We start from the raw sequence: 14,861 nt of genomic DNA, 5'->3' as shown, positions 1-14,861 counted from the left end.
AGCCAAGCAAAACAGACTGGTAGAAGTGAAATATTAAGAAGATTATAATAGGACAAAAAACCCCAAACAAAACAGATTTACAATCTTTTTAAAATTCAAATAACATGTATGTAAACCAAATCAAATTAATTCATAAAGACCACACATCTCACACAGAAGTGTGGTGGAGCACACAGCCAAGAAGAAATGAGGTCAGATTATCCAATTTGGAGAGAGGACAGAGGCAGGTTGGTACTAAGAGAGACAGACCCAGTCTCTAAATATTTAGTATGTTTCCACACAGGCTGCCTTTGCCACAGTCATCTTTCCAAGACAATAGCGCTTACATTCAGTCAGAATAATGCACACATGCAATGCTGAACAACGCACAAAGAGTCATCTTTTATGTTTCTGTATGGAATTCAGAATGTCATAAAAAGTATCTTTCCACATGGTCATTATATTAAGCTTATAGCATTATGAAAATATTTACTTTGACATGTTCATGTAAAATATATTATATGTACATTTGAAATAATTTCACCAAAGTATTGTCGTAAAAGAACTCGTATACCTTCATTTAATTAGCTTAATTCTGGACCCACTCATCCTGTGCAGTCACACGCCGCCCACCACGTATGAGAAACACGGGTTCTACCATCGACATCTCAGCACAACACATCACTAATCTTTTTGACAAACAGACTGACTCCAGAAATACTTTATTTCACCAACAAAATAATAGTAAGTATCGGTGGGGGGGTGAGAGAAACCCTGCAGCACACAGTGAACACAGCTGGAAGGATCACTGGTGTCCCACTCCCCTCCCTGAAAGACAGATACACCACCCGCCTCACCTGCAGGGCAATCACAACTGTCAGTGATGCAAGCCACCCCGCTCACAATTTGTTCAACCTCCCGCACCACCAGACTCACCAACAGCTTCATCCACCAGGCTGTTAGGAGGCTAAACTCACTCCCCTCTCCACCCCCAGCTCCATAACATCCTGGACTTCTAAACCCTCTGCCCCACACAATGAGTGTCTTTGCACTATTATGCCACTTTGACACTTTGTTAAAAACAGGAAACACTTCTGCTGCTATTACCTGACTGTACTTGCACTACTCTGCCACTTGCACACTAAGGTTAACAGAAATACCTCAGCAGGAACTATTTGCCTTGACTGTCTCTGCACCATTTTTATCTTCCCTGCCACTTATCACACTGAACAGTGAGCTTTTAATTCTTTATTCTTTTTCATTTTGTATCTTCATCACCTCTTATTTATTATTTACTTGAATGCTAGTTATGTCTGTCTTGTTGACTAGCTTACTGTCAGGAATATTTCACCGTGAGATTGTGGGAAACATAATTTTGATTGCTTTGTATGTCTGGTACATGTGAAGAACTAACAAAGCTGACTGACAGATTTCCGCTATCACATGTTTTTTCCCCCCCAATATGCATGTTGCATATTAATGGATTATGCAAAAGTTGCTCATTCACTCACGGGTTTGACACCACTAATCACACAAAAGGAGCTTCAAAAGCATAATTTTTAAACCAGGTTGGCAAAATGTGAACAAGAGCCATAAGATAGTTTATGGCATAGAAGAGGTGAGACTGTAGCTTTTGCTTCAATGTTTGATACCAGAAATGTGTTTTCATATTTCTAAAACATGATGTGATTGGCAAAAAGTAACAGAAGATTTGGATTCAGTGCCCCAAAATCCCATTGCCCCATTGAAAAACTCCATGCAAGAAAAGTCGCGTTGACCTGTCTACGGCTGACACTGAGACCCTGATACATGCACTTGTATCCTCTAGATTGGATTATTGCAATGTTTTGTTTTCTGGGTTGCCGCAGTCCAGAATCAGGGGTATTCAATTGGTTCAAACGCTGCTGCCAGACTCTTGACACGAAGCAGGTTTGACCACATTACTCCCATTTTGGCATCTTTTCACTTGCTGCCTGTCTCTGCGAGATCAGATTTTAAGGTCCTGCTACTGGCCTATAAAGTTGTTTATGGACTGGCACCGCCCTACTTGGCGGATCTATTTAATCTCTACGTACCGGCCCGGGCTCTGCGCTCACTGGACGCAAGATTGCTCTGTGTCCCGAGGGTGAAAAAAAAGTCTGTGGGATGTAGAGCTTTTTCTTGTCATGCCCCAGTCCTGTGGAATGATCTACGTGTTTTAGTGAGGCAGTCAGACTCTGTGGAGACTTAAGTTGTGTCTGAAGACGCATTTGATTGCTATTTTATATGGTTAATATATTGTTTACTATCCTTTTATTCTTTCTTTTTTTTAACCTTTTAAACTTTTTTATCATGTTGTTAATGTTTTCATCATGCTCTGATTTTTTTGGTTTAATTTGTTTTGGTTTTGTTGTCGAGTTGTTTTATGTGAAGTGCCTTGAGACGACGCTGTCGTGATTTGGCACTCAGTAAGTATAATAAATTGAAAATGAATTGAAAATTGAATTGACCAACCAAATGCCACACACTGTAAAATAGTACATTTTTAGATCCTACAACACAATACAAACAACTTGTCACCAGTTTCAACAAAATCTGAGCACTGGGTAAATTTGACCCCAGGATGACCATTATGGGGCTATACTGCTTTAACTAAAGGTTGGAGCCTAGGCAAATACAGACTTTATCCATTATCGTATAGTATCGTACAAAAGGAGATAAACATGTTAGTGTACATTAAAACACAATTTGACAATCAATCAATCAATTTTTTTTTATATAGCGCCAAATCACAACAAACAGTTGCCCCAAGGCGCCTTATACTGCAAGGAAAGGCCATACAATAATTATGAAAAAACCCCAACGGTCAAAACGACCCCCTGTGAGCAAGCACTTGGCTACAGTGGGAAGGAAAAACTCCCTTTTAACAGGAAGAAACCTCCAGCAGAACCAGGCTCAAGGAGGGGCAGTCTTCTGCTGGGACTGGTTGGGGCTGAGGGAGAGAACCAGGAAAAAGACATGCTGTGGAGGGGGAGCAGAGATCGATCACTAATGATTAAATGCAGAGTGGTGCATACAGAGCAAAAGAGAAAGAAACAGTGCATCATGGGAACCCCCCAGCAGTCTACGTCTATAGCAGCATAACTAAGGGATGGTTCAGGGTCACCTGATCCAGCCCTAACTATAAGCTTTAGCAAAAAGGAAAGTTTTAAGCCTAATCTTAGAAGCAGAGAGGGTGTCTGTCTCCCTGATCTGAATTGGGAGCTGGTTCCACAGGAGAGGAGCCTGAAAGCTGAAGGCTCTGCCTCCCATTCTACTCTTACAAACCCTAGGAACTACAAGTAAGCCTGCAGTCTGAGAGCGAAGCGCTCTATTGGGGTGATATGGTACTACGAGGTCCCTAAGATTAAGATGGGACCTGATTATTCAAAACCTTATAAGTAAGAAGAAGAATTTTAAATTCTATTCTAGAGTTAACAGGAAGCCAATGAAGAGAGGCCAATATGGGTGAGATATGCTCTCTCCTTCTAGTCCCCGTTAGTACTCTAGCTGCAGCATTTTCAATTAACTGAAGGCTTTTTAGGGAACTTTTAGGACAACCTGATAATAATGAATTACAATAGTCCAGCCTAGAGGAAATAAATGCATGAATTAGTTTTTCAGCATCACTCTGAGACAAGACCTTTCTAAATTTAGAGATATTGCGTAAATGCAAAAAAGCAGTCCTACATATTTGTTTAATATGCGCTTTGAATGACATCCTGATCAAAAATGACTCCAAGATTTCTCACAGTATTACTAGAGGTCAGGGTAATGCCATCCAGAGTAATGATCTGGTTAGACACCATGTTTCTAAGATTTGTGGGGCCAAGTACAATAACTTCAGTTTTATCTGAGTTTAAAAGCAGGAAATTAGAGGTCATCCATGTCTTTATGTCTGTAAGACAATCCTGCAATTTAGCTAATTGGTGTGTGTCCTCTGGCTTCATGGATAGATAAAGCTGGGTATCATCTGCGTAACAATGAAAATTTAAGCAATACCGTCTAATAATACTGCCTAAGGGAAGCATGTATAAAGTGAATAAAATTGGTCCTAGCACAGAACCTTGTGGAACTCCATAATTAACTTTAGTCTGTGAAGAAGATTCCCCATTTACATGAACAAATTGTAATCTATTAGACAAATATGATTCAAACCACCGCAGCGCAGTGCCTTTAATACCTATGGCATGCTCTAATCTCTGTAATAAAATTTTATGGTCAACAGTATCAAAAGCAGCACTGAGGTCTAACAGAACAAGCACAGAGATGAGTCCACTGTCTGAGGCCATAAGAAGATCATTTGTAACCTTCACTAATGCTGTTTCTGTACTATGATGAATTCTAAAACCTGACTGAAACTCTTCAAATAGACCATTCCTCTGCAGATGATCAGTTAGCTGTTTTACAACTACCCTTTCAAGAATTTTTGAGAGAAAAGGAAGGTTGGAGATTGGCCTATAATTAGCTAAGATAGCTGGGTCAAGTGATGGCTTAATTACTGCCACCTTAAAAGCCTGTTGTACATAGCCAACTAACAAAGACAGATTGATCATATTTAAGATCGAAGCATTAAATAATGGTAGGGCTTCCTTGAGCAGCCTGGTAGGAATGGGGTCTAATAAACATGTTGATGGTTTGGATTAAGTAACTAATGAAAATAACTCAGACAGAACAATCGGAGAGAAAGAGTCTAACCAAATACCGGCATCACTGAAAGCAGCCAAAGATAACGATACATCTTTGGGATGGTTATGAGTAATTTTTTCTCTAATAGTTACAATTTTGTTAGCAAAGAAAGTCATGAAGTCATTACTAGTTAAAGTTAATGGAATACTCAGCTCAATAGAGCTCTGACTCTTTGTCAGCCTGGCTACAGTGCTGAAAAGAAACCTGGGGTTGTTCTTATTTTCTTCAATTAGTGATGAGTAGAAAGATGTCCTAGCTTTACGGAGGGCTTTTTTATAGAGCAACAGACTCTTTTTCCAGGCTAAGTGAAGATCTTCTAAATTAGTGAGACGCCATTTCCTCTCCAACTTACGGGTTATCTGCTTTAAGCTACGAGTTTGTGAGTTATACCACGGAGTCAGGCACTTCTGATTTAAAGCTCTCTTTTTCAGAGGAGCTACAGCATCCAAAGTTGTCTTCAATGAGGATGTAAAACTATTGACGAGATACTCTATCTCACTTACAGAGTTTAGGTAGCTACTCTGCACTGTGTTGGTATATGGCATTAGAGAACATAAAGAAGTAATCATATCCTTAAACCTAGTTACAGCACTTTCTGAAAGACTTCTAGTGTAATGAAACTTATTCCCCAGTGCTGGGTAGTCCATCAGAGTAAATGTAAATGTTATTAAGAAATGATCAGACAGAAGGGAGTTTTCAGGGAATACTGTTAAGTCTTCTATTTCCATACCATAAGTCAGAACAAGATCTAAGATATGATTAAAGTGGTGGGTGGACTCATTTACTTTTTGAGCAAAGCCAATAGAGTCTAATAATAGATTAAATGCAGTGTTGAGGCTGTCATTCTCAGCATCTGTGTGGATGTTAAAATCGCCCACTATAATTATCTTATCTGAGCTAAGCACTAAGTCAGACAAAAGGTCTGAAAATTCACAGAGAAACTCACAGTAACGACCAGGTGGACGATAGATAAATAAAACTGGTTTTTGGGACTTCCAATTTGGATGGACAAGACTAAGAGTCAAGCTTTCAAATGAATTAAAGCTCTGTTTGGGTTTTTGATTAATTAATAAGCTGGAATGGAAGATTGCTGCTAATCCTCCGCCCCGGCCTGTGCTACGAGCATTCTGACAGTTAGTGTGACTCGGGGGTGTTGACTCATTTAAACTAACATATTCATCCTGCTGTAACCAGGTTTCTGTAAGGCAGAATAAATCAATATGTTGATCAATTATTATATCATTTACCAACAGGGACTTAGAAGAGAGAGACCTAATGTTTAATAGACCACATTTAACTGTTTTAGTCTGTGGTGCAGTTGAAGGTGCTATATTATTTTTTCTTTTTGAATTTTTATGCTTAAATAGATTTTTGCTGGTTGTTGGTGGTCTGGGAGCAGGCACCGTCTCTACGGGGATGGGGTAATGAGGGGATGGCAGGGGGAGAGAAGCTGCAGAGAGGTGTGTAAGACTACAACTCTGCTTCCTGGTCCCAACCCTGGATAGTCACGGTTTGGAGGATTTAAGAAAATTGGCCAGATTTCTAGAAATGAGAGCTGCTCCATCCAAAGTGGGATGGATGCGTCTCTCCTAACAAGACCAGGTTTTCCCCGGAAGCTTTGACAATTATCTTTTCAAACATTTCAAATTTTCCACTATACTAAGATTTTCCCTCCTTGAGGAAGGTGGCAGCTGTCTAAAAATCATTTTCTGACAGTCTGGTCTCTATCGAATCCAAAACGGCAAGAAAATCAATTTTAGCACAAAAAACCCTACGGAATCTGTTTCACTGACATACCATACCACACGCATGCATGTGTACGTATACACACACACACTTGGACCTTACCTGTAGATCCCAATGTTTTGTAGAAACGATACTCTAAATGTAGCTGTGGTGCTCTCGATTTCACTGGTTCCTACACAGTGGACACAACCAAACAAGCGCACAGTGAAAACAATGTTGCAAACCATCATAGACCAATGGGGCCTGTAATGAAATGTCTGAATTAGCCAACCTCTCTAAAAATATAATAGTGGCACGCACACACACACACAACAAAATGAGCTTCAACTGTTTTGCCATCAAGGCCTGAGTGTTATGGTTTGGACGCGGATTGAGGAGCGATCCAGCGTCTGACTGAACCCAGCGTCAAATAACCAGAAACAGTTCCAAAAGAAACAAGTTTTATTTTTTTTCCCCCTAGTGCTGTACATGAAATACTAAACAAAACTGGTGAGGTGAAGAGACGGCGCGCTTTCTCAGCGTCTCAATAGATCGGAGCCCGAACGTTTTGGACTCAGGAATTCCGCCGACACCCCCCCAGGTGGCTTTTTCCAGGACTGTACTCTCTGACGTGTGCTGACCGCGTTTGCCTCTCTGAACGAGGTGAATTGTCTCCACACACACCCATATTCATCCAACCGAATTCAGATCGCTCCAGTTTTTCAGAAGAACTCTGTGACTGCATGCGTAGTTGGGCTCTGTGCCATGGAGTGGTGCAGAGAGGAGGAGGAGGACAGAGCCAGATGTGTGGCTTCATGCAGCAGGTGGAACACCTGCAGGAGCACACTGAAGAGCACTGAAATGATTTTTAGCCGACTTGGTGTCAGCAATCAAACTGAATGCGGTGCAGCAGGGTTTAATTGTGCGTGCGCCTCTTCCTCTGCCGGACTGGAGGAGGTGCAGAGATGTCTGGCTGCACCTGAGTCTCCTCTCGCTCCTCTGGTTGCTCAGACTCGTTCTCCTGCTCATCAGTTACAACAGCAGGTGAAACAACTGCAGGAGCGTCCTGAGGAGCTTCAGCAGGAACTGTGGAACAACACTTGGAGCTGAGTTTAATTGTGCGCACGTGACAGAAAACTGATTCGTCGTGGCGCGCAGTGAAATGTGACGCCACGTTACAAGTCGTGTCAAAACTTGACAGTTTCCGTGTCACTTCGTAATAACGCGTGGCAGTTTGGGCTCCAAGAACCATCACAGGAACCACTATGAACGTTGTCACGTTCTATTAAGAATCACAACTCATCAAGACGGATCAATACGCTCAGTTGCGACCTCCACGACGTGAGATGAAATGAGGGTGGTGTGTGACAATCAAGGAACATTTTTTGACAGGCAAAAACGTGCTCCATGAATATCAAGAATATCGCACACCAACACGCACTATTAAGAAACCTATTCAGATGCGTTAAGTCACATTAAGAGTGTCAGGAATGTGCCACGAATGACAGAAAAATGACATTCATAATGCGTCTTGGTTATGTGTAAACGCACCTTTAATATGAAAAGCAATAATCACACTTCAATCTTGCTTATTGCATTTCTGAACTTTCCAGTAAGGGCCGGGTCACACGGCATTAGCTGAACGAAGGAAAAAAGTCAGTCGAGAAAAAGTGGATGAATGAGCCTGGACGTCTCCCATCACCGAGAAACCTGCAAATGCAGAGCGCATAAAAGACCAAAACAAAACCAAAACTAACTAAAGAAAAAAATTAAGCAACAGTGACCTTGATGCTTTAAACAAAATCAAAGTGAAGCGCCAGCGTGTGATCATTTCTGCAGAGAGTCTGTGCTGTCCACAGCCACCTGCGGCTGCGTTGTCTTGACAATGTGTGCACGCATGCACGTCCGGAATGCTGACGGTATGGGAACTATGCAAACGATGAGGAACAGTCAACACAGAAAGCAAAACGGAATCTTATCTTATCAATTTTTTTTTTTTTTATATAGCGCCAAATCACAACAAACAGTTGCCCCAAGGCGCTTTATATTGTAAGGCAAGGCCATACAATAATTATGTAAAACCCCAACGGTCAAAACGACCCCCTGTGAGCAAGCACTTGGCTACAGTGGGAAGGAAAAACTCCCTTTTAACAGGAAGAAACCTCCAGCAGAACCAGGCTCAGGGAGGGGCAGTCTTCTGCTGGGACTGGTTGGGGCTGAGGGAGAGAACCAGGAAAAAGACATGCTGTGGAGGGGAGCAGAGATCGATCACTAATGATTAATGCAGAGTGGTGCATACAGAGCAAAAGGAGAAAGAAACAGTGCATCATGGGAACCCCCCAGCAGTCTACGTCTATAGCAGCATAACTAAGGGATGGTTTAGGGTCACCTGATCCAGCCCTAACTATAAGCTTTAGCAAAAAGGAAAGTTTTAAGCCTAATCTTAAAAGTAGAGAGGGTGTCTGTCTCCCTGATCTGAATTGGGAGCTGGTTCCACAGGAGAGGAGCCTGAAAGCTGAAGGCTCTGCCTCCCATTCTACTCTTACAAACCCTAGGAACTACAAGTAAGCCTGCAGTCTGAGAGCGAAGCGCTCTATTGGGGTGATATGGTACTACGAGGTCCCTAAGATAAGATGGGACCTGATTATTCAAAACCTTATAAGTAAGAAGAAGAATTTTAAATTCTATTCTAGAATTAACAGGAAGCCAATGAAGAGAGGCCAATATAGAATACAGATGAAATGAGGTTGTCAGGATTTGTTCACATTTTTCAACAGTTTGAACATTTTGACGACGCGCCAGCTACAGGAACAAAGCTGGACAACGGTTAAACGATGTCTCTGAAAGTCAATGTAAGTCCAGATTTCTTGTTTTGTTTTGGCTTCAGTGTCCTTTGTTAGTGCCATGTGACCGGGGCTTTAGGTCCTTACAGACACAATTAACTACTGAGCCACAGAATAACACAGTCACTACTACTCTGAATGTAACCAATGACAATGCCAGTCAAGCCAATAAGTGTTGAGTAACTTTTGTGCTATATAATTGACCCAACCTTGGCATACATATACTTGGACATACAAGCAGTAGGCTATTGAACACTGCAGTAGTATGGGGCAGCAGCAGCAGTTGTAGTTAAGGGTAGCGATATTTTTGTACTGAGCCAAACTTGGCATAAACATACGTGAACATAGTAGGCTATTGAGCACTTTAGTAGTAGTTGTTAAGGAGAGAGACACTTTGTACTGCATCATCATCAGCAAGTGTGCTAAAACTTGCAGATGTTATCTCCCTACACAAAACATGACGGCGCCCTGTACAACAGCGGCTGCTTCAGCTCCCAACAACACAGCGAAAACATCGTTAATTCCACCACCTGCAGCGCAGTGAAACTGTGCTAGAGCTACATACGACCGTTAGGTTTAGTTTAGTTTAAGTAGTTATTTAGTCTGCGTGAACACAGAGATGCAGACCACATCATCACATTGACGGTCCTATATGCTTGTATGTAACTTTATGTCAATAAACAGGAGAAGGAGATGGGCGGGGCCCTTCAGAGCTGGCGAGACGGTCGATAACGGAGGTTGACGCTCGTTTGCTCTCTCCTGATCAAGAAAAGAAGTTCAGTGTCTCCTGCGTGATTATTTTTCTGTGTTAACTGAGTTGTTCTTTTCAGGTCCAACTCTGAACAACTCTGACAATATGCTACACCGATTAGATCCACCGGCCTACAAAGCAGCAGAGTCTCCCACCAGCATAGGCTGCACACGGTGGCACCTGAGGTGGTGCGAGAGGAAACAGAAGTGTGGTTGCCGCGGTGGACTTACAGCTAAGTTAAAAGCTAACCCGAACCGATCACTGCTCCCCTCTATCCTGCTCACCAACACACGCTCCCTGGAAAGCAAGCTGCATCCTCATTTTCACTGAGACGTGGCTTAATACATCTGTTCCTGATGCGGCCATTAGCCTGGATGGGCTAACAACATTCAGAGACTTTTACCTGCCATGGGAATTCACCTCTGTGACCATTGTTGCCGTGTACATTCCATTCAGTGCCAATAACAAGCAAGCACTAAGTACCCTCACCTTCAGCTTGGGACTCCGATGAGGGCAGTCGCATCTACTCCACTCTCCCTTATCTCTGTTCTCTGCTTTAACCATCAAGTCCCTACTTCAGACTGTGAATTCCTCAAATTATATTGGATACTGGATCTATTGGACTACTATTGGATTAACCATGGAATTGATCAGCTGGTCTCTGAACGCTATTGACACCATCTTTTCTACAAGAAGGTCAGGACCGGGGGATCCTACATGCCCAGATGGAACGTATCCTGTGGGCTATGTTCTCGACTCCTGGGGGTCTTGGTGTGTGGCATGCTTGGCGCCTTTCTCTGTTGAGGACGTCGAGGATTTATTTATTTTTGGTCTTATGGCAGCAGGGCTGGTACTTTCTGGCTTATGTGCTGCCCTGATCTACTGGAAAATTGGCAAAACAGTATCAAAAACCATGGCCCCTCGCTTGTCCGTCATGATTAACGAGGTGGGCAACGCTATGCATTCTCAGACTGCGATTAACTCTTGAACTCAGATGCAAACCGGATGACATCTTGAAGCAGATGCGTGCCTTGCAGATGAAGATAATGGTTTTGGAGGCCGGAGAATATTCTTAATTGGGAATATTCTTAATTCATAATCGGGATTTGGTTGTTCAAGTGAAGCTGTAAAAAGTGTTTTTCACTGCTCAAATCACAACACGGCAGGCTTATCAGCCTGAAGGACAAATTGCCCGACTGTTTTCCTCCAGAGGACTGTCTTTGGCTTTAGTGAACATTCGGCTGTGGCGCAACTCAGGGTTGCTGCGTGACCTTCACCCACTTGCATCAATTCGAATAACGGACTTCTTCAAATTTTGTGCACATAAACAATGTCAAATGTGTATGTGCTGTCTTTAATTCGGATGTGTGCCATTTTTACGTTAAACAAGTAATAATTGTGGACTAATTGCTGTCTGAGGTAACTGGAGTGTAAAGCCCCGTTTACACATAGACGGTAAGAGCTCCCGGAAGCGTCCCAGAAGAGTTTTTGGCCGTCTTAAGGATCAAACGGCGTTGTTAATGCCGTTGCTAGGGGGCGTGGCTTAGTTCCAGCTTTACTGGGAATCGTCGAAAAAATTATTCAACATGTCGAATAATTCCGGGAGCGCTCCCGGAGATTTCGCGTGACGACAGAGACAACGCGAACAATGGCGTTTGATACTTTTTAATTGCCATTTCATCCTGCCCTTCCGGCTGATGGGCGGTGGTCAGTATAAAAACGCTAGTGCGCTGCATGCAGGCCTTTCACTCGTGGCCAGCTCCAGATATTTTTGCAGAGAAGCTCCAGTATGCCTCCTAAAAGAAAGTTGGCAGCGGCAAGGACAAGAAGAAGGAAACCAAGAGGTCTGGTTCAGAAGCAGAGGGGAGGCCTGTGGGAGACGGAGCAACATGTTGAGGTGGGGGAAAGGAAGGAGAAGAAAAGCTGAGGATGATCTCCCTCCCCCTGCAGTGACAGAGGCATGTATTCCTGCTGCTTCAGCCTATTATACTCTGGGGGCGGTGCCTATATGCAAATGATCCTTGAGTAACGCAGGATTTGCCTGGATAAAAACCTGGGTATTAACCAGCGGTACACAGGGCATTATCGGCAGCAGCAGAACACCGCCATTCTCACGCGTGTCTTAACCTGCGATTGTAAAGGATAAAACTGGGTATTAACCCCCGTTGCCTGACGTGTGCCGGCTACGGGGTCAAAACACCGCTTTATTCGGCGGATTTAGCGGCGTTTTATCCGCATATTTGCGGATAGTACGGCGGTCAAAACGGCGGCGAAATGCTCTGCCCCTTTCCACCGTGAAAACAGCCAGAACTACCCGCCGACAACACCGTCTGTGTGTAAACGGGGTTTAAACATCATTTCTCCACTGTGAGATCAATAAAGCATATCTCATCTCATACATCAAAACAGCCTTCAGAGCAGCTCCATGTCCACACCTCAGACCATCTCACTGTTATGTTAATTCCAGCATACCAGCCTTTGCTCACCAGAGAAAAGCCTGCAGTGAAAGTGAGACTGTGGCCTGAGGGTGCCATGTCTGCACTGTAGGACTGTTTTGAGTTCACAGAGTGGGGTGTGTTCAGGGAGGCAGCAACGGACAGTCAGCACACAAATGTGAAGGAGTACGCAGTGTGTGTGTCTGAATATATCCAGTGGTGCATGGAGGAGGTCACAGTAACAAAGACAATAGTAACTTGTGCCAACCAGAAAGCTTGGATGACAAAGGAGGTGCGCTCAAGACTGAGGGAGCGTGATGCTGCTTTTAGGTCTGGTGACGTGGTGGCACTCAGATCAGTGAGGGCCAGTCTGAACTGTGCCATCAAGGTAGCAAAGGGTGCACACAGACAGAAGATCCAGGGTTTCTTCTATGACCCCAGCAACACCAGACAACTGTGGCAGGGCACACAGACTGTCACAGGCTACAAAGCCACACCCTAACCCTGCCAAAACGAGCTCAATGAGGAAGCTGATTTCAACAACTCCTTTGAGAGGTTTGAAGCACAAAACACCACCACCGTAAGGAAAGCTACCTCCTACCCCGAGGAACAGGCCCTGATATCATCCCAGGTTGGCTGATCAAGGAGTGTGCAGACCAGCTGGCCAACATGCTCAGACATTTTCAACACTTCACTCAACCAGGCTGTTGTCCTCCCGTGTTTCAAGTCAGCCACAATCATTCTAGTGTCTAAGAAGCCAACAATTACGTGCCTTAATGACTTTTGTCCTGTTGCGCTCACATCGACCATCATGAAATGCTTCAAGTAGGTTGTTAAGGACCACATCCTCTCCACACTGCCCCATCATTTGACACATACCAGTTTGCATACCAGCACAACTGCTGGACTGAGGACGCCATCTCTGCTGCTCTCCATCTGAGCCTGGAGCACCTGGAGGAGAAGAACACCCACGTGCGGATGCTGTTTCTGGACTTCAGCTCAGCATTCAACAAGATCATCCCCCAGGACCTGGCATGTAAATTGGCTCAACTGGGCCTCAACACGCCCCTGTGCAACTGGTTGCTGGATTTCCTCACCGGCAGAACCCAGTCTGTCCGTATGAGGAACACCACCTCCAGTGTCACCTCCCTGAACATGGGCTCCCCCCAAGGCTGCGTTCTGAGCCCCCTGCTGTTCATCTGGTTGACCCATGAATGTCGTCCAAGGTACAACACCAATGACATGCTGAAGTATGCAGACGATGCAACAGTTGTGGGCCTCATACAGGACAATAATGAACTGGCCTATAGAGAGGATGTGCGACATCTGCTGGACTGGTGTAAAGCAAACAACCTGCTCCTGAACGTCGACAAAACAAAAGAGCTCATTGTTGACTTCAGCAGATCCTAACCAAGCCACACACCACTCAACAACACAGCAGTGGAGGTTGTCAGCAGCACCACGTTCCTGGGGGTACACGTTACAGACAACCTCAACTGTACACCACTTCCCTGGCAAAGAGAGGTCAGCAGCGTCTGCATTTCCTGCAACGGATGAGAAGAGCCTCCTTTCCCCCTCCCATCCTCTCCACCTTCTACAGAGGGACCATCGAGAGCCTGCTGGCCAGCTGCATCTCCATCTGGTTTGGGAGAGGCAAGGTTTCAGCTTTTAAGTCCTTGCAGAGAGTGGTGAGGACAGCGGGGAAGATCAATGGGACTCCACTCACCCCCATCCAACACAGTGCCCACAGGAGATGCCCAGCCAGAGCTCACAGGATCCTCTCCGACCCCACCCCCACCATGGACTATTCTCCACGATGGCTTCTGGCAGGAGGTTCTGCAGCATGCATTATATATACATACACGTACATATATATATATATACATACACATACATATATACATACACATACATATACACATATACAATCAATCAATCAATCAATTTTTTTATATAGCGCCAAATCATAACAAACAGTTGCCCCAAGGCGCTTTATATTGTAAGGCAAGGCCATACAATAATTATGTAAAACCCCAACGGTCAAAACGACCCCCTGTGAGCAAGCACTTGGCTACAGTGGGAAGGAAAAACTCCCTTTTAACAGGAAGAAACCTCCAGCAGAACCAGGCTCAGGGAGGGGCAGTCTTCTGCTGGGACTGGTTGGGGCTGAGGGAGAGAACCAGGAAAAAGACATGCTGTGGAGGGGAGCAGAGATCGATCACTAATGATTAAATGCAGAGTGGTGCATACAGAGCAAAAAGAGAAAGAAACACTCAGTGTATCATGGGAACCCCCCAGCAGTCTAAGTCTATACCAGCATAACTAAGGGATGGTTCAGGGTCACCTGATCCAGCCCTAACTATAAGCTTTAGCAAAAAGGAAAGTTTTAAGCCTAATCTTAAAAGTAGAGAGGGTGTCTGT

The 14,861-nt window shown here is 44.1% G+C and overlaps 1 protein-coding gene across 6 annotated transcripts in view; it reads right to left on the bottom strand.

The window, feature by feature from the left end:
• csnk1g1 (casein kinase 1, gamma 1) overlaps positions 1 to 14,861 on the bottom strand; it is a 135,312-nt gene that overhangs the window by 80,210 nt on the left and 40,241 nt on the right. For all 6 annotated transcript variants that reach the window (XM_034159975.1, XM_034159999.1, XM_034160007.1 and 3 more), the window contains exon 4: positions 6,535 to 6,604. In XM_034159975.1, coding sequence (XP_034015866.1) covers positions 6,535 to 6,604 — 70 coding nt within the window. The remainder of the gene's footprint in view (positions 1 to 6,534; positions 6,605 to 14,861) is intronic.

Source organism: Thalassophryne amazonica, chromosome 2 (genome assembly GCF_902500255.1).
Source record: "Thalassophryne amazonica chromosome 2, fThaAma1.1, whole genome shotgun sequence".
Lineage (NCBI taxonomy): Eukaryota > Metazoa > Chordata > Actinopteri > Batrachoidiformes > Batrachoididae > Thalassophryne > Thalassophryne amazonica.
This window is presented reverse-complemented; position numbering and strand designations above follow the sequence as displayed.